We start from the raw sequence: 18,107 nt of genomic DNA, 5'->3' as shown, positions 1-18,107 counted from the left end.
CGATTCCATACAAAGGATCGTTCAGTACACTATTTCTCACAGAATAGATTGTGATCAAATAAGAAACTTCCGGCTCTAACGAAGTCACGGTTTTGCTATTAATAGCAGAATCGGGGTACGTAACTGTAAAGGGTGAATCTTCATCCCGGGATTGTACTTGGATTCTGCCAATGTAGAAAACACATAATGAGGTGGTAATGTATTAATTCAATTAGCAAGTTAACCGTTATCTATGAAGACAGTAAGACATTGAATAGTATTTGCAAACTGTAACACATCGATGTTTAGTTCTTAAAGAGGCAGGAATTGTCCAAAAACTAGAGTGCCTGGAATAATTTCAAATTACTCTCCAAAATATAAGAAAATGTATTAATTGAATGCTGCCTTTTCTACAGCTTTTCATGACAGTCCTTTTGGTATCACTGCAAACCTGATGAAGTAGTCGCATTGAAGCTGGTAGTCGACTTTTTTATGTCGGCACTTGTCTATGTCACATTGTATTGTAATGCGGCTTTGCTTGATATGAAAGTAGTAGAATTATTCGCAGTGCCTGCAACTGTTACTGCGAACAATAATGCTCATATTTGAGAGATATTCCATGATGTCTGATCACATCAACCCAAAATCATTTCCGATCGATTGCAATATCGTATACAGGAGGTTTGCAAAAATATGGATTATTTTGAATCATGCTGCGTATTTATATAATCATTCATGAAAATACCTTTGAAAAAAACTATCATATATCATGGACCATGGAGACTTGAAGGCTCCAATATGTTCGATCAATCATCAACCTCCAACCAAGGAGTATCCGGCCATCGTCGTTGTAGAATTAGTAAATCTAATAGGGCGTCGATTCGTAATGACATATAACTAACACCGATTACGTTACAAGTTACTCGTAGAAAGTTTGCTGGAGGGAATGCGCCTATCTTGTACTGGTAAACCGGAGTGGGAGTATAGGCAATTGCTATAGAGTATCTAAGACAAATCCATCTTTCGATACATCTTTATGAAAGATTTCTTACGAGAAAGTCATATAAGCAGTACCGTTCAGGCTTTTCGACATTGGTAATTCCGGTTTCGTCCATATTCCAAATACGAGTTGGCACGTAACAGTGTGAGTTTGAAACGCCCCGATAAGCCGTCTAAAACTTTTCCACTTGAGGCTTATTAAATCCCACTGCCCGTGCTATACTGGTAGCTTCCGGCTTTCGAATTGATAATTCTCGATGACGTGATAAGAAACCACGTAGCCAGTCTTTGCAAGCCATTTTAACGTCGTCATTGAACCGATGTTTCATTCCCATCTTTGTGGCAAAGTCATAAGCCAGACGGCGTACGTCCTTCGTAGTTAAGCCAAATAGGGCCTTTTCCATGTCCTTAATATTCGATACCATTTCAATTTCATATTGAAGATTTATGTCTGGTTTAAACCTCCCCAGTGAAATAGAACCCGGGTTGGATATACTTCTTTATTCGTATGTCGACGGAGCGTTCTAGGAGGTATCCCGTAATATATTGCCGTTGTCTTCAACGCCGCGCCGCCTTGCACGGTGTCCATAGCTTTGTGCAAGTTTTCTTCAGAGTATGACGCCCTGGATGTTATCCTTTTATAAGTCCTCACCATGTTTTTGTTCTGCAGGTAAATAATAATTGTAGGTTTTGATTAGACTGATCAGTGAACACATTTAGTCGATTCTTGATCAAACTCGTCAGAGTTCCTGTTTGAGATTTCACTCATCTCGCGTCTTTGCATGCCATTTAAATAAAGAGTGATTCATTTACAGACCATAACCATTTAAAAAAACAACTTACCGGTACTGTATTGGATATTATTGGAAATTCCTTATCAAATAACATGATTTTGATCTCCTGGGTAATGATACGAATGCGAGTCACTTCAAGGGGTAAAACGCCCACCAGGGTGGGCGTTTTAGACACGAGGCCGCCAATACTTTCGAATCACCAACAAGGTGGTTATTTTGTGTATCTGACGATGAAATTACACTAAAATTACATCGAACATAGTAGGATCCTAAATAAAATGAGAAATATTCATTCGGCGACCTCAATAGTTACGGTTCATCCAGTTATATTTCGGTTATTTTTGTAAGAAACAAGTCAAAATGTGATATATTATCGTAAAACTCACCAAGTCCTCTTTCAACTTCAGAAATCAAGGTGACAGCTCCGTCTGACCAGTAGGCATACTTTAGGTTTAGGCTATTGTGACTCATTCAACAATCACTTTGTTTGGTAATAGCGATGGTGGGCGTCTTACCTCACAGGGACGTTTTACCCCACTGTACCCTATGTACGCGTTTTCCACTTGAATAATGTGTAAATCATGTTGAAATAAACCCAAATATTTTCGACTGACATTCGTAAGGGTGATCGTCAGCAACTAGCAAACAATTAAATTCGAAATTCCATGCCGGTAACGTCCCATTTTGTGATACGATTGTTGATAATGCAATCTTCTTTCCAATTCTCTACTGGTTGTGCCGGCGATTGCCCCTGACAAGTGTCAGCGGAAAATATTCGCGTTCATTTCAATAGCAGAATACTATTCGATTGCATATCGAAGATCTCCAAAAAGCTCTCGAATGAGATATAAATCATATTGAAATGAATCCGAATATTTTCGGCTGACACTCGGTAGAGGTAGGCCTAATCGTCAGCAACTAGTAACCAGGGCTTTTAAGCCGGAGCCGGAACAAGGAACCGGAGCCCCGGAGCCGTGCAATTTTATCGGAGCTGGAGCCGGAGCCGGAGCTCTATATAAAATTCAGCCGGAGCCGGAGCCGGAGCTGGAGCCCGTTATTTAAGGTGTAGCTCCGGCTCTGGCGTATTTCATAAGATGCTATTATTTATGCAACAACCATATTTGCTGATTTCAAATAATTTAACAGCAGGCTCGAATTTTAATGCTGTGCACAGCAATGGCACGGAGTAAATTGCGTTCTAGTGCAACTATGATGTTGTCGACAATGGACAAGTATATATTATGACGACACAGGCCGGCACGGCGGCACCTATGTCTTTTTTACTGCATCCGATGTTACTGACGGTTGACTGACTCTAGATTACTATAGATAACTAACCAATGGGTAGATTAGTAATCTAGACCAGAGATGGCCAACCATTTTGGCTAAAGGGACACATGCAATTGACGAACGAGTGCGCGGTTCACTAGCCGCGCCAAGCGGGTAAAATTTTCAAAGTTTATAAATGACCTAGGTCAATAATAAGTATGCCTTGAAAAACTTTGAGTAGAAGTGTACGTAGTCTGAAAACTCTATATTTCTCTCCCTGACACAGTAGTACTGTTGATGGATTGGTTATGTTGCATTTATTATTTTCAATACAATTATTACTTCGCGAAGCATTGCAAAATTGAAATCCTTTGAAAGTACTAGATGTGAATTTTGATCGGATGCACAGACAGGATTTCTCATTGGTTGGTGTTGCAGAATCCCAATGGTCAGCAAACAAAATTTCCGTACACAGTTTTTCTCAGCTTCCTGAAAAGCATAATTGTTGTGTTACTGACGGGTAATTACTTGGCACCCGACTCAACGTTTCATGTGAATGAGACTCATTCGCTCATGCATCGAACTAAATGGTATAATTATATGACAATATTCCTGTTGATATCTATAGTGAGACATCTCCAATACTGATTGAAATCCTGGTAATGCTGTGATGCACTAATAATTCGTTAGTTGCTCTCCCGCTAATAGTTTACATAAGTTTGCATCCTCTATCCTGTAATTGATAATACCAAGATTCATAACTGAAACGAGGTACTCCACGAAACTACATATACCGTTGTATTTCATTTGGTCTAGACAAGCGGCTCAAGCTGAACAAGCTAGGCTGATCATACTATATATTACTAACCGCCTTAGGTTAGTCATCAATAATCATATTCAAACGACCCCTCGTTTTCGGAGCAGCAAGGAGTTCCACTGATATGGGATTGAGCACATCAACACCTGATACGTGTCCAGTTTAAACATTACTTTCGTAAGTAAGGGCAAAAAGCATACTTACATTCGTCATCTGAGTACTCGGACTCACTTGGTGAATCCATTACAAGCGAAACCTCCGCGATAACTAACTAATAAAATCGCCCCGCTACTGCAAAAGCACCAGCCCTATAGCATACATCCGCAGCGGCCAGAAGAGATGTCAACTACATGACGTCACAATGAACATTTCGCTTTTTCTGTAAACATACCAATATTAGGACTTTCAGTCCAAATTACGGCAATTTCCGATTAGTTTGAAATACGGAAAGTCGGCAATTTCGGTATGAAAAAAAATTCTGAACATGATTAGGCGAAGTTGTCTATAAGATGCAGTTGACCTTTAATTCTACACCGTCCGTATTTGTTCGAGTGCATGCCACCACCATTCGTTATTGTGATGACTAATAACATGAACAATGTATCACAGATATTTATCTTTGAATGTAAATAGATGAAGACAATCTGTCATCCATAAGATTGAAATTTGTAGAAGAAACCTACAATGCAGCAATCTCATACAGATGCCAGGTCGAACGACTACAACATCTGGGACGATTCGAACTGGATGAACCACGAAGATTCGAACGAGGAAGCCTACAAAACACTAGACATTACAAAGTTACGACCATTTCCCGAATTTCGTAATGTAGCAACAGGACCAGTTTGGCCAAGCGATGCTTTCTCGCTGGTGTGGGGAAAATATTACAAGGAAGAAACTCCGATCAAGTACGCGGAAAAGCATCAAGCGGAGTGGGAAGAATACATTGAAAGCAAGAGACTTAGCCCATCGGAATATTTTACGTCTGAAGATTACATTGAAAGATACAGCGATAGATTGGTTTGGGCGGATTTTCGTAGGAATCATAAAGGTTCTAGACCAGGGGTGTCAAACATACGGCCCGCGGGCCGCATCCGGCCCGCCAGACGATTTCATCCGGCCCGCGAAGCAATTCTCACTAGATTGAAAAATTCCTATATTTTCCAGCGTATTTGGTACAAATGATGAGATTTTTTGCAGCAATGAAATACTTCCATGTTCATAGGCCCCATTATAACCACCCGACTACGGCGCTATGGTTCCACTCTAGTTACCACTAGTAATAAGTCGGTGAAATTTGCATCCAATTTCAAGAAGGCCAAAAGTGCAGAGTTTTATACAAATATGGAGCGAAAACGCCAATGCGGAACCGTTATATGCAGTTTGCTTTGAAAATATATTAGTTGCGAAAATATAAAATTTCGATATCTATGGTCGCAGTGCTGTCGACCAATAGACTCGCGGTTTAATAATAATGAACCAAATTCCAACGTCCGCGTTTCCGATTAAATATCTTGTATTCCTCACAACGCATATGCTATGCAGGGCTAACGCGAGATTACGACTAAATCAATAGAATATGCCAACTTATATACCGCTGTAAACGCCACTGTTTTAGCGGCTCTTAACTGTATTCAACCGGACAATCATCGTATTTTTGCCACTTCCATTGTTCGCGAATAAAGGTGTTGCGACTTTCTCCAAACGCTATGATCCGTGTATCATCTATACATGCTTTTATGGTATTCAAGTAAAAAGCAAGAGCACGAGGTAACATTATGGAATCAGTTGACTGGTCTTGCCCGCGAGTGATTTGAAGGCTTGAATCCGGCCCGCGAAGCAATTTGAGTTTGACACCCCTGTTCTAGACAAAAACAAAGAACTCGACATTGGTGCTACGTAGAAGGGACATTATGTGGAAATCCATGTCCTTTATGTCGTGATGACAACCTTCTCTTGAACTATAAAAATCTTACATTACTAAATCACTTCATCGATTCCCTCAGTGGTTTAATTCATCTTTCATTACGGACCGGAGTTTGTCGGAAAAAACAACAAGCTTTGATACATACCATATGGCTTGCTCCGGATCAAGGTCTAATTCCTACTCCTATCCCAAATCATGAAAATGTCGAGATTTCTGACTATCGAGTTGATCATTTTGCTGTACATCCAATTTCTAAATAGAAAAACATGGTCATTTCAGTCATGCGTGACTTCATTTTTGATTGCAAATATCTCTTGGTGACCAGAGATGCCACTCCTGGGTTTTTCCACCCAGATCTGGGATTTTCGAGCATCACCTGGGTTTCTGGGTTTTTGTGCTTGAAATCTGGGTTTTTTTCAGCATCATGTTTGTCAGGTCAATTTTACGGCGCAAAATTGATTATTAGCCTAGTAAGATCTTATATTATCGACGGATTCTACTGTGATTGAGTCTAAAGAGACCCATTTACTATTAAAATGAGAGGTCTTAGCGTGATGAGAGAGCTTAATTGAATACTGACTACTAGGTCACAGAAAGTCATTTTCACAAGGCAACTCTGGAGAATTTGTTTTGCAATTCAAAACGATTTAGGACTTGAATGCTAGCGCTGCAACAAATTTGTTGTGTGCCAGTAAATAGTATGTAACTGCTATATAAAGTATGCAATTAATCTATCTGGTCAGCTCACAGTCACTGTAACTACCCTAAAATCATCCTCATCATTGATGAGTATTAGCATTGTGACAAACATTACGAATGCCCGTAGCAATGTGTCGAGAGGAAAGCATCATATTTCGATGGATTTGCTCATTTAACTGAGCAAAACGTAAAGTATGAAAATGAACAGTTGGGATTTTAATATCAAGGGCTGAAACTTCTTCTATGTCCGTATAACTGTCATTGATGACTCTCAGTCACTGTTTTGCAGCTATTGAAGGAACTTCAGACGACTGCAACACTGGAGAGAAATTTTAGGTGATTCTGTTCCGAATCTGTTATCTATCATTTAAGTGATAGTTGTGCAGTGTGACTCATACCAAATGAATCATATAGTTGAAATGGTATTCATGAACTAGGCAACATTCTACAGTATCATACGCACAAAATAAATGAACCATTTGCTACAACCCAGAACTACACTAATATTGAATAGGCATCGTTCAATGTTAAAATCGAAAATACCGTACACTGACCTGTATTTAGTATCTGGAGTCCATCCTTGTGGGGTCTGCTACGAAACAACAAAACACTGACTTGATCGCTCTCAATGTTCTGGAAACTTATCATTGTCGGTGAGTTGGGTTTGATTGCTACCTGTAGAGGAAAAGTATATCAAAACAAACGAAATTCCTGAGACTGTATAAGGTATTCGTACCGATTTGGTAAATTGATTACTGAGCTGTGTCGATAATTTATCTCCTTTCTTTGCTTGTACCCAAACTTGATACGTCTTCCCGTTTACGAGCCGATCAAATACCAAGAATCGAGCTGTTGTATCTCTTTCCTGTTGATAGAGAAATAAGCGCTAGTATGTTACTCATAGAACTTCAGTTGACAGGATGGGAGGGGATTGGAAATGGACACGATTAATATGTAAGCCATTTATTAGCAGTGGATATGGCGAGATTTGAAGACCTAATCGAGGATCCTGGTCGCATACTAGTAACATACTCAACAAAAATATAAAAGCTGTTGCTCAACCTACATTCGGTTACTATAAAACAGGATTGGCCAACCTTTTCGACCAAAGGGCCACATGCAATTGACGAAGCATTGCACGGGATACTAACAGCACGAAGCACGAATTTTTTTTCAAGTTCATAGGTCAATAATAGGTTAGTAATATCGTTTCTTGAGTATATTGTGGGTGTGCTGTGTATCGCAGGGCTCAGCTTCAAAGGGCAGGACTATTCAGCGCATGGACATAACAATATCGAAAGCTTCCGCTAACGTGCATCATTCATTTTGTGGCTAGGTTTCATCACCGACGGTCTTTCTGCAAGCGCAAACGCAAGATCGCATGTTGGGCGACACTTTCTCTCGTAATTGCGAATATAGTTAGACTCAATCTGGTACATAAATAAGACGTTTTCTTTCATATTCAGGAGGGGGAAAGTAACACTATAAAGAGCAAGAAATCGAGTAGCCACATACTGTGTGAAGAGTGATGAAAATTTTTAGTTGAGATAAATCTATAGCAAAATGTTCTGCTTTATTGTAATGTACGATGGTACGAAGATATACCTAAAATTAACAGGCCCATGGATCTGCCAATGCGGCGGAACTGATATTTTAGCCATCAACATCCCAAGTGCTGCAGCCAGACTAATCAAATTTTTGGTTGTCTTGCAAGTTCACATGCTGGGCAATCCATTTTGATAATCAATATTTTGATATTTAAAAAATTACTTCTCGAGCCACTCAAAACCTTGGCAGCCACTGCCATTAAACATAATTTCAACCCTATTGGTAATTCTGGGTGACACGCAAGGCAAGAACATTGTTATTTAATTAAGATAATCATTTTTTTGTACATACGGTCACCTGTGCACCCAAATAAAGGTGTGAACATCCTCTCCCGACAACATGGAAAATTATCGGAGCGACAGATTCCGTGTTGTCAGAAGAGGCCGTTCAGACATTCATTTGGGTGACTTGGAGTCAGTCCGCTCGCTCCACTGGTTGGATTTGAGCCGAAATTGGTGTGCAGCATTTCTTTTAGGTAACTTTACAATTTTATCAAGTGGCCAGTAAAATTTGACAAAAAAAAACTTAATTTTGAAAGCCCTACTGACCAGTGACTATAACTGCCTCTACAACAGCATAAGTTGCAGAAAATATGCAACGAACAAAATCATTATGAAGCTGGACTTGTATTCCAAACACAGCAGATTTACAAAGCTACTCACAACGAGGTTTGATGAATCAGTCGGCCTCGCCACGTCCCAATAGCGTACTCTGTATCCTGTGATGGCAGTCTGATCCGCCTGATCCCAAGAAATTCTAGCCTGGGTGTCCGACAATATTTGAGCTCGGAAATTCGAAGGCTCCGGGATATTCTCAACCTGAAATGGAAAATAATGACGGAGGAGACGAAAAATCTGATCACTTTTCATTGTGTAAAGAGCAATATCGCGATAAGTTTGCATCAGCCAGTTTTGATTATCTGATCAAAGTATTGGCCGAAAATTTTTCAAAATCATCAGTTTTATTTTCCATTTATCAGAGCTTTTATAATTTTTAAAAAGTTTCCTCTTTTCAAATCTCAAAATATGGTTACTCCAGCCAAATGTGAAACAGAAAATACACTGGCAGGCCGAGACACAAGTTCAGATTATGTACTGCGACGTGCAGATTCAGTTCTAAATCGGGAGCAGTGAATTACATTACTAACACATGTCGCTGAGTGGATGCATTAATATTTGGCCATTGAATATTGAAGTTCTGTACCTCCAAGAAGTTTTTCTAATATTAGGCCGCGTCCCAAGCTCCGTGTGGCTTGGTAAGATAGCTTTGCTGTTTTGCTAGCTTGGCTAGCAGGTCCGCATCAACGGAGTGTGTGTATTTATTAAAAGATTTTTCTCATAATGCAGACTCAACTTATATTCCTTAAACACGGAGACGTGGTCGGTACTTGCCATAAACTAAAAAGGCCGGTTCACGGCTGAATTCAGTAAAAAAAACATATAGCGCTCCAAAACGTGTTGAAATGCCGGCATTCACCCTCATCCTCCATTGCTTGACATAACATCGTTCGTGAGTGAGGATGGCCGCTAAACACATGTAGGCCTACTGATCACATTACTTTACGAATTCAGATTAGGCAACGTATGACGTAACACTTTAATGCACAGACAAAATCGTGCACTTTATGACGTCACAGGCAGAGTGACGGATCAGCCGCATGGTAGAGCCTAGAGATGTAGGAATAGACGATTTCCAGCGCTCTGGCGCCAGTAGTGTATGACTGGCCAAGATTAGAACCAGCCACATTTTGCTCCCCTGACGAGGATATTCGTCGACGTTTCTGAATACCACGCCATTGGAATGTAAGGAAGCCGCCTATATATAAGGTGATTTAATATTAGTTTATGCTAATATCTTGTAAGAAGTTCAGCTTGGAACTGTAAAGACCGTAGTTCTTGGCTTCTTACTGTCGCGAACAGATGCATGGCTACCGGTGTAGCCTATGCATATTCAACAGTTTTTACGTTTGCACTGAAATTCACTTGATCTGGAAATAATAGATTATTAGCAATGTTCCCTTTAAGCTTCGCGCGTGCGCAGTGCTTACACGGTCTCTGCGCACAGAAAATTCAAGTTGCGCACAAAAAATCTGAAGTGAGGACCATTTTTTAGTCGTTACGCACTGTTGTCCAAGGCTCTGTGCAGTCAGTTGGTGAGTGTGCGCAGACTCGTCAAAAATTAGAGGGAACATTGATTATTAGGCTACAAAATGTTTGTAGAATACATGGATTTCACTATTCTCATTTTCTCAGACACAGTACCGGACTACCGGTAGCCTACATATTAATTTACTGTGTTCGTTTATTGGCATTAATGCTGCATGAAACTTATTTGGAGATGATTGCCTATCTTGATGTAGCATACCCAAAACGGCATAACAATATTGACTCCTATATGCTCATTCAATCTTTATAGTTTGCAAAGATGAAGACTTTCATGATTGCAGCCAAGAGCCGGACAGTCAGCATTCAATGAAGCTCCATCGCATCGCAAGGCATCTCATTTTAGTAGTAAAACTGTCGAATGTACACAGTCTCTCAAGACTCTCCCGTCACAATAACAGCTATGAATCCATCGACAAAGGCGAACTCGAACTGAAGGACGTACATTTCACGACATTATGATCTTACCGGTCTAATAATTGATTTTCGAGCGTAAAATTGACCTGACGAACACTCCGATGAACCCAGGGAATGCTCGAAAACCCCAGATCTGGGTGGAAAAACCCAGGGGTGGCCTGTCTCACTAGCTGAAACAGCTTTGGCGATGGTAACAGCATTTAATCGAGACAGAATCAGCTGATTTGAATCGGTGGGGTATCTTGGCTTGACGTGTGATGGCGCAGATACTGCCAAGACTGAGAGTCTCAGAAAACCACTTCGGGATTCCCACAAGATTAAGAGATGTCTTTCAGATAGTACTGTTATGCCAGTGGTTCCCAACCTTTTTCCACCCGCGTACCATTTCGAGGTTTCATGCAGTGCTCGCGTACCACCTACATAAGTTACGCGTGCCGAAGGTGGTCAAAAATGCTACCACGGGGTTGCGCTGCCGAAGGCAGGGAAACAGAAAATAAACTGCCCATTTTATGGTGCGGTATGTGATTTCTGTAGTGGATCCACTTGGAATTCTTGTGGTTAAATATATTAAAACGGAATTTGGTTAGGTAAGAATCCCAATGCTTTACGACTAGATCTCTTCCTCGTAGGCAAGGGGTGGCCGACCTTTTTGCCATTCACGGCCGCATTTGAACTACTCACGTAGCCCACAGCCGCATCCCAGGGCACAGTCGTAATTAACTGTAGGTAGACGCTAAATGTCCAAGTTAGAGTGTCTATGTCTATTTCCGGCGAACTCAGAACGAATCTATTTAATGATATGGGGTTGCTATACGCACCGAAATCGCGAGGGGTCACTGGTGATGTTATGAGACAGCAGGAATTGCCGCGCGAAACGCGTATTTTTTCAGATTTACTACTGGATTTCGTGAATAATATTAGTAGTTTTACATATTATTATGACACATTTAACCTTTCTCAGCCCATGGATGTGGTCAGACCGGTAGAGTTGATGGAGGGGGGGGGGTTACGGGTTTATAGACGATCAGACAAGCTTCAAATAAATCCAAGTGCCGTATCTCAACTGTCGCCTATCATCTAGCTACACCTTCTTGAATATTGCATTGATAAAACCTGAAAGTGCAGACCCGAAATGAGCAGAAAACTGTCAATTTTCAATGTGACGTAACTTTTGAACCCAAAGTCCAATTTTCATGAAATAAAGCTCATCCTATTTGGAATTAGCTCATCTGTTCGTGTACCAAATTTCAGGAGATTTGAAGAGGTAGTGGTGAGAACATCGGTTGTCTGTGCAGGGAATTGCCCCATACTGAAGTACTCCTTGTAAGTGTGACTTGGTGACATTTCACGTATGGAATCCTCCATGTTCAACGTGTTCTTGTAACATATGTAGCAAAACAAATCTGGGTCATTAATCACTTTATCTGTCTAGCTATCACTGCATTTTTAACATATATATTCATTAATACACCCATTGACGTAATCTTACAGAAAATTGTCACTAAATGATAATTTTCAGGATAAGACTAACTAGGCTATTGCTTTATCGATGCACTACCTACAACCGTTTCCAGTCTGGTAAAATCTGCAAATTATAAAAGAGTGAAATATAGGTCTATAACAAGCAAGCAAAGTCATTGCAAAGCTTTGTCTCACTCAAGGTAGAGTACCAACAATCCTGCAAAGTTCAATTTAATTTAGTATTACGGTACTAGGTGACACCAGCGCATCGATAACAATCGAGACTTGTGTTGGATGAAGCGATTTAATTGATGCTGATCACTTGATGACTTCAGAATGACTGGTAAATTTCCCTTCGAGTCACTAGTCAATCCTCATTTCTAAAACGTACAGTCAGGTTAAGTCATTTTTGCAAACTGAGGCAAGTCATGACTTGAGTAACCACAAGACTGATTAATATTTATGTATTTGTTTACTTGCAGTGTATGAATGCGGTACAATATCCGTTAATATATAATCATGTTTACTTTCAGAACAATATTAATCTCTATATATCGCTCACGAGTGATTGGTGATCATGGTGGTGCAGGTTGTTCGTCTAGATGCGCAGAAACGTGCAGTGAAGATGATGGAAGAATTAAATGAAATGAAACAAGATAAAAATCATTGTGATTTCATAGTTCAAGTGGGAAATGATGTCTATCACACCCATAAAAATGTATTGTCGGCAGGTTCGGATTATTTCAAAGCCATGTTAAAGTATGATACAAAAGAAAGTCGCGAAGGAAGAGCTGTTTTAAAAGATGTCGATTCACAGTGTGTGAAAAATTGCATCGATTTTATATATTCCAGTAAGTTTGAGATTCCTGATGAAAAATTAATGGACCTTCTTCACGTCGCAATCATGATGCAGTTGGAAGATGTAAAGAATGCCATATCCAAAATTTTGAAGGAATCCGTTACTGTTGAGAATTACTTCTCTACAAGAAATGCGGGTTATATTTATGGGCTGAATGATGTCTCTGCAGTAACCAAATATTTTTTAGAAAGAAATATTATGGAAATCGCTACTCAAGATGGATTTAGAAGCATGGAAAATAATGACTTTCTCAATGTTTTGAAGTCGACAGGAACGGAATTATGGGAAGAAGAAAAAGTAGAGTTATCGCTCAAGTGGATCGAGGGATGTGAAATTAAAAAGAAATATTTATATGACTGTCTCGAATTGATTGACTTGTACAGAATCTCTTCGGTATTTTTACAACATTGGAACACTCACCCCATCATCGGGAATGACTGCAAGTCGCTCGAGTTGATCAGAGAACATCTTCTTGAAGGGTCAGATGAAGCGGTAAAACAAAATGAATTAATAATTCTTTTTGATTGGGGCACTGATTGCATCCGTTCCTACAATCCGATTTCTGGGAAAATAAGTAAGTTACACAATGCAAGATTTGAGCATTGGGATACATTTAATACGATTTTACTGGACTCGTATATTTACATTTTATGCCAAAATAATTCTGTTCATCGACTCGATGTTCAAAGAAAAAATTCAGAATGGCAAAAGATGGAAGGACTGATTTGTGACCATGGGCCGTTTCCTTGCTTGGTGTCATTGTCTGGATCCATATTTGTCATTGGAGGAAGTTATGGCACAAAAACAGATAATGTGGAAAGATTTGACCCTGCAGTCAATCATTGGTTTCAACTGCAAGACAAACCCACAGCAATTAGCGATGCACATCTTGTATCATTGAATGATTCCATTTATTGTATCGGAGGTCGGACAAATGATTACGAAGGCTCTTCACTTTGCAAATTTACTCCATCTAAATCAGAGTGGTTTGACCTCGAACCAATGAGATATCCTCTGGCTTTTAAGGACCGCGGTGTTGTTGCAGTTGATCAGGAGATATTTGTTATCGGTGGTGGGAGTGGAGAGACCATCAATAACGTAGAATGTTACGATGTTACTTCAGCTCAGTGGACTTCATTATCCTGGACGTATACCGGTACATGTCGTGATTGGATTGGAGCTTACGTAACCGGCAAATGGATTTTTTTAGTAGGCCTAGGCCAGTTTGCCGACTACATCAAGATTGAGAAGTATGATTTATCAAAGAACAAATGGTATAACATGGATTGGAAGCTACATAACGATTTCACGATGTGCGGCTTCACAAAGGTGAATGTATAGTCGAGTTGATCAAAAATGAGTTTTTTCTCCCATTTTGTGGCTATTACGTAAAATTGCTAGGTTAGCTGAAAAAAAGTTCCATGCCTAATTCAGTTCCATTTCAGTGAATCTATAAAAGTCTGAAAATTTTTGATTTGTTCTTTTTTCAAATTTGACTGGCTGGCAAATTTGGCTCAATCCCGGTCGTTGAAGTGAAGCTATTAGAGTTTTTGATTAATAATTATTGCATTCTCCACAGTAAATACCGGTACGGTAAGGGTATCCTGCTAGTTTTTTCAAATCCAAGATTTTCAACTCCAAAAAGTCTGCTTCTACAAGTAGGAATTGTGACAAATTTCTCAAATTTCGCTATATTGGACAGCTTGACAATTCGACGAGGTGGACAGCAGTGAGATTTAACAAAAAATATTATATTTTTATAGTAAATTCAAACTTTTCCCAGTATTTTTGCAGTTAACGTGAGGTGGCCACCGCTTTAGACGTCGTTGGTTGTAATTACGAGACTAACTCATAATATCTGACGAAACCATGAATTGTTACATTCTGCAACTTATAATGTCACCATTAGGATAAGTAAGCTACAGGGAATCGAGTTCTTTTACTAACCGGATTATGATGCCCGCACCTACAGCCAGTGTTGTAACAATGTCACTTGTCAGTTCTACTTTTATGGTTTTGACTCGAGTCAAGTCGAGTCATTTTCACTTCACCACCGAGTCAAGTCAGGATTCGAGTCCGAATCATTGTGTTGTGGTTGTGACTCGAGTCCAAGTCCTTGTGTTCATTTTCGAGTTTAACCGGTTCAATTTACTTTTTACAACTATGTCCGGGTGTTATTGAATGCCTCGTATTCATAATATATTAATTTTCCTCACTTTTACCAGTTTCTGGTCGCATTTTCAAGTGCCAGCACTACTAGACGAAATACCAATAGTGTGGTAGCTTCGATTTTCTTCGAAATTACAATGAAATGTCGGTCATGGTCGTTACAGCCTCGAGTACAAGTCGTGTCATTACACAGATTGGCTCGGGTAGAGTCATTTTCCGTGTTTTGAGAAAATGACTTCCGTCAAGTAGCTGCTCTGGTCATTACAACGCTGGAAGTAACCACTTCTGGCGACATGTTCTTCGAGCCGATTGGCAAACGCTAATCTAAGCATGCTAGCATTAATCTGAGCAAGCTATCAGCTATTCCGGGATTGCTTTTGAGCAAAATGCAGATGTGCTTATCACCATTCACCGTGGACCCTCTCATGCTCGTAAAGTCTTTTAACAATTCGCTTTTTAGGACTCTTCTTATGATTAACGTTTGCCTGTTCCACATGATTTGTCATTTATCTCTGTCAGCTTTCTTTGCCTGCAATATGAGTTGTGATAATGTTGAACCTTCATTCATACTCTTGCTGCTGCTTCAAATTACTCTGCGCGTTACGGTTCTCCTAAACTTGCAGGTCCAATTTCTTATTTCTATATTTTACTTTCAGAGATACAACTAGTCATATTCTAATGTAAATTTGTGTCCCATCGAAGCTGTACGACTGGGATTCTTCAACAAATATTTGAGATGTCAGACAAGATTTATGGGACTCGTTCTTTCAAATACACAGCTGTCGAGAGAACTGAAATTTTCGAAACTCGCTCAACATGGAATCAAGAGCAAGTTTCACTCCAAGCTGTCACATGACATAAGTCAATATTTCAGATCCTATACACTTTTTTGTTTTATTTTCCATCACATGGCGGAGTACCCATATAGAATTTGGATTTAGCCACACTAGTGGATGTGTGCCCAACTGCCCATCTAGTCACACCAGCTGGTCTGACGTTAGTGTTGGCAAAAGCTATGAGTTTCTATATTCTGATTTGGCCACACATGTAGGGCATTTCAATATTTGGATGACCTATGATCTTCTCAGTCTTATGAAGTCGGGAAAACCAAAATTATGCGAAGAAGAAAAACTTACGTTATCTCTCAAGTGGATCGACGTTATCTCTCAAGTGGATCGACAAATGCCAAAGTAAAAGAGAATATTTGCACGAATATCTCTAAGTAATCAAGTTTGATCAAATCTCGCCAGTGTATTTGCAAAACATTCTAGAAACTCATCCCAGTATAAGTAATGATCTTGAGTTGCACAAGTTAATCAATCGACATTTTCTGAAATCTTTGGTCAAGGTAAAAGAAGATAATGATAAATTGATAATTCTTTTTGATTCTAAAATGAATTGTATCCGAACCCTTGATCCAGTAACCGAGAAAGTAGAGAAGTTCCATGATAAAAAGTTCATGCATTTGAAACCTTTTATGGCGATTTCTCTTGACTCGTACATTTATGTTTTATGTCGCAATAAATCTGTTCATCGACTCGATTGCCGAAGCAAAGATTCAAAATGGGAAAGAATGAAAGATATGATTTGTGACCATGGAGAGTATCCTCGCTCAGTTTCATAGTCAGGATCGATATTTGTTGTTGGAGGAACTTCTCCCAAAGCAACAAATGATGTGGAAACATTTACTTCTTCCTTAAATGAATGGTTTCAACTAGAAAACAAACCTACAGCAATTTGTGATGCAAGTCTTGTATCATTGGGTGATTCCATTTATTGTATTGGTGGTATAGAACAAGATGGTTTCGGAGTTTCTTTGTTCTGCAGATTCACTCCATTCTCAACAGAGTGGGTTGATCTCGAGCTAATGAGATATCCTGTATATGATAGTGGTGTCGTTGCAGTTGAACAAAAGATATTTGTGATCGGTGGTTGCAGTGGAAAGAGCATAGTCAACTATGTATCATGTTACGATCAATGTTCCCTCTAATTTTTCACGACTCTGCGCAAACACGCCAACTTACTGCGCAGGTCCTGGGAGAACAGTGCGCAACTAGGCCCCCATAGGGTGATAACCCGAACTTCTGGGGGGCTTAGCCCCCCAGACCCCCCTCGGCATATGCGCCTTTTGCCGGTACTTAACATCGGCATTGGGTGACCGTTCATGGTTACTTCGTCTAAACGCGCGAAGCGCGAAAAATTTATATAATTCATGATTGAATCGGTCAATATGATCTGGAATTGCATATATATTGCTATCAATTTGGGTATAATGACTTCGTTACATAATGCTATTTCGCGACCTCCTATCTGCTATGTCAAAAGATATTGAAATCGCCCAAACGTACTAAACTATAAGACGTACACGATTTCAAATTGGTATTTCTTTACTGGCAAATAATGTTCCTTCGATATGGCATTTGTTTTGTACACAACAAAACAAGTTAACAAATTTGAGTTTTTGAGCGTTTCTCTCATTGGTCACATGGTCGTGTGCCTTTGGACCCACCGGGTGGGGACCGATGACACGTTCGAGCAAAAAAAATTTAAACGTTTGTAAATATTTTTTGAAAAGGCGGGTATTCATGTAAATGTCCGCGATAGGTAGAGCTTGTATCGAAGTGTTGAGTCAGCAAAAGATCTGCTATTCCCGGCTGAAGATGTGAGGGCCAGAGATCATATTGCGATTTTTGATCCATCGGTACCACATCTTCCCTACAAAGCTACGACCGTTCCTGGAAAAACATTTTCGAAGTCATGATCCACCCACAACATTGTCACAAAGTGCAATGAAATCGGTAGGGTCGAAGAAATACTAAAGTCTCTTTATTGTGACGGATAACAGGCATTATATTCTTTGTGTCGGCCCAAAACTACATATTTTACCTTTGACATATTACAATTTCCCTATGACGTCATAATGAGTGATACTCAAATCGACGCATAA

The 18,107-nt window shown here is 39.8% G+C and overlaps 4 protein-coding genes across 4 annotated transcripts in view; 2 read left to right on the top strand and 2 right to left on the bottom strand.

The window, feature by feature from the left end:
• LOC145459669 (cyclin-dependent kinases regulatory subunit-like) overlaps positions 1–18,107 on the bottom strand; it is a 159,673-nt gene that overhangs the window by 112,583 nt on the left and 28,983 nt on the right. The gene's annotated exons all lie outside the window — the stretch shown is intronic.
• On the bottom strand, positions 53–8,961 carry LOC145459732 (uncharacterized). The gene is made up of 4 exons (XM_080338285.1): positions 8,755–8,961; positions 7,221–7,349; positions 7,039–7,159; positions 53–164 (listed from the first exon to the last, which is right to left on the bottom strand). The coding sequence occupies exons 1-4, from the start codon at positions 8,959–8,961 to the stop codon at positions 85–87; spliced, it is 537 nt and encodes a 178-aa protein (XP_080194411.1). The 3' UTR covers positions 53–84.
• LOC145459656 (uncharacterized) lies at positions 4,543–6,059 on the top strand. The gene is made up of 2 exons (XM_080338224.1): positions 4,543–5,039; positions 5,727–6,059. Exons 1-2 carry the CDS (start codon positions 4,543–4,545, stop codon positions 6,043–6,045), a joined length of 816 nt encoding a protein of 271 aa, XP_080194350.1. The 3' UTR covers positions 6,046–6,059.
• LOC145459773 (kelch repeat and BTB domain-containing protein 12-like) lies at positions 12,241–14,370 on the top strand. The gene has a single exon (XM_080338322.1). It carries the CDS (start codon positions 12,710–12,712, stop codon positions 14,330–14,332), a length of 1,623 nt encoding a protein of 540 aa, XP_080194448.1. The 5' UTR covers positions 12,241–12,709; the 3' UTR covers positions 14,333–14,370.

This window comes from Botryllus schlosseri, unplaced genomic scaffold, assembly GCF_051294905.1.
Source record: "Botryllus schlosseri isolate E-star unplaced genomic scaffold, Bs_hap1 Bs17a, whole genome shotgun sequence".
Lineage (NCBI taxonomy): Eukaryota > Metazoa > Chordata > Ascidiacea > Stolidobranchia > Styelidae > Botryllus > Botryllus schlosseri.
This window is presented reverse-complemented; position numbering and strand designations above follow the sequence as displayed.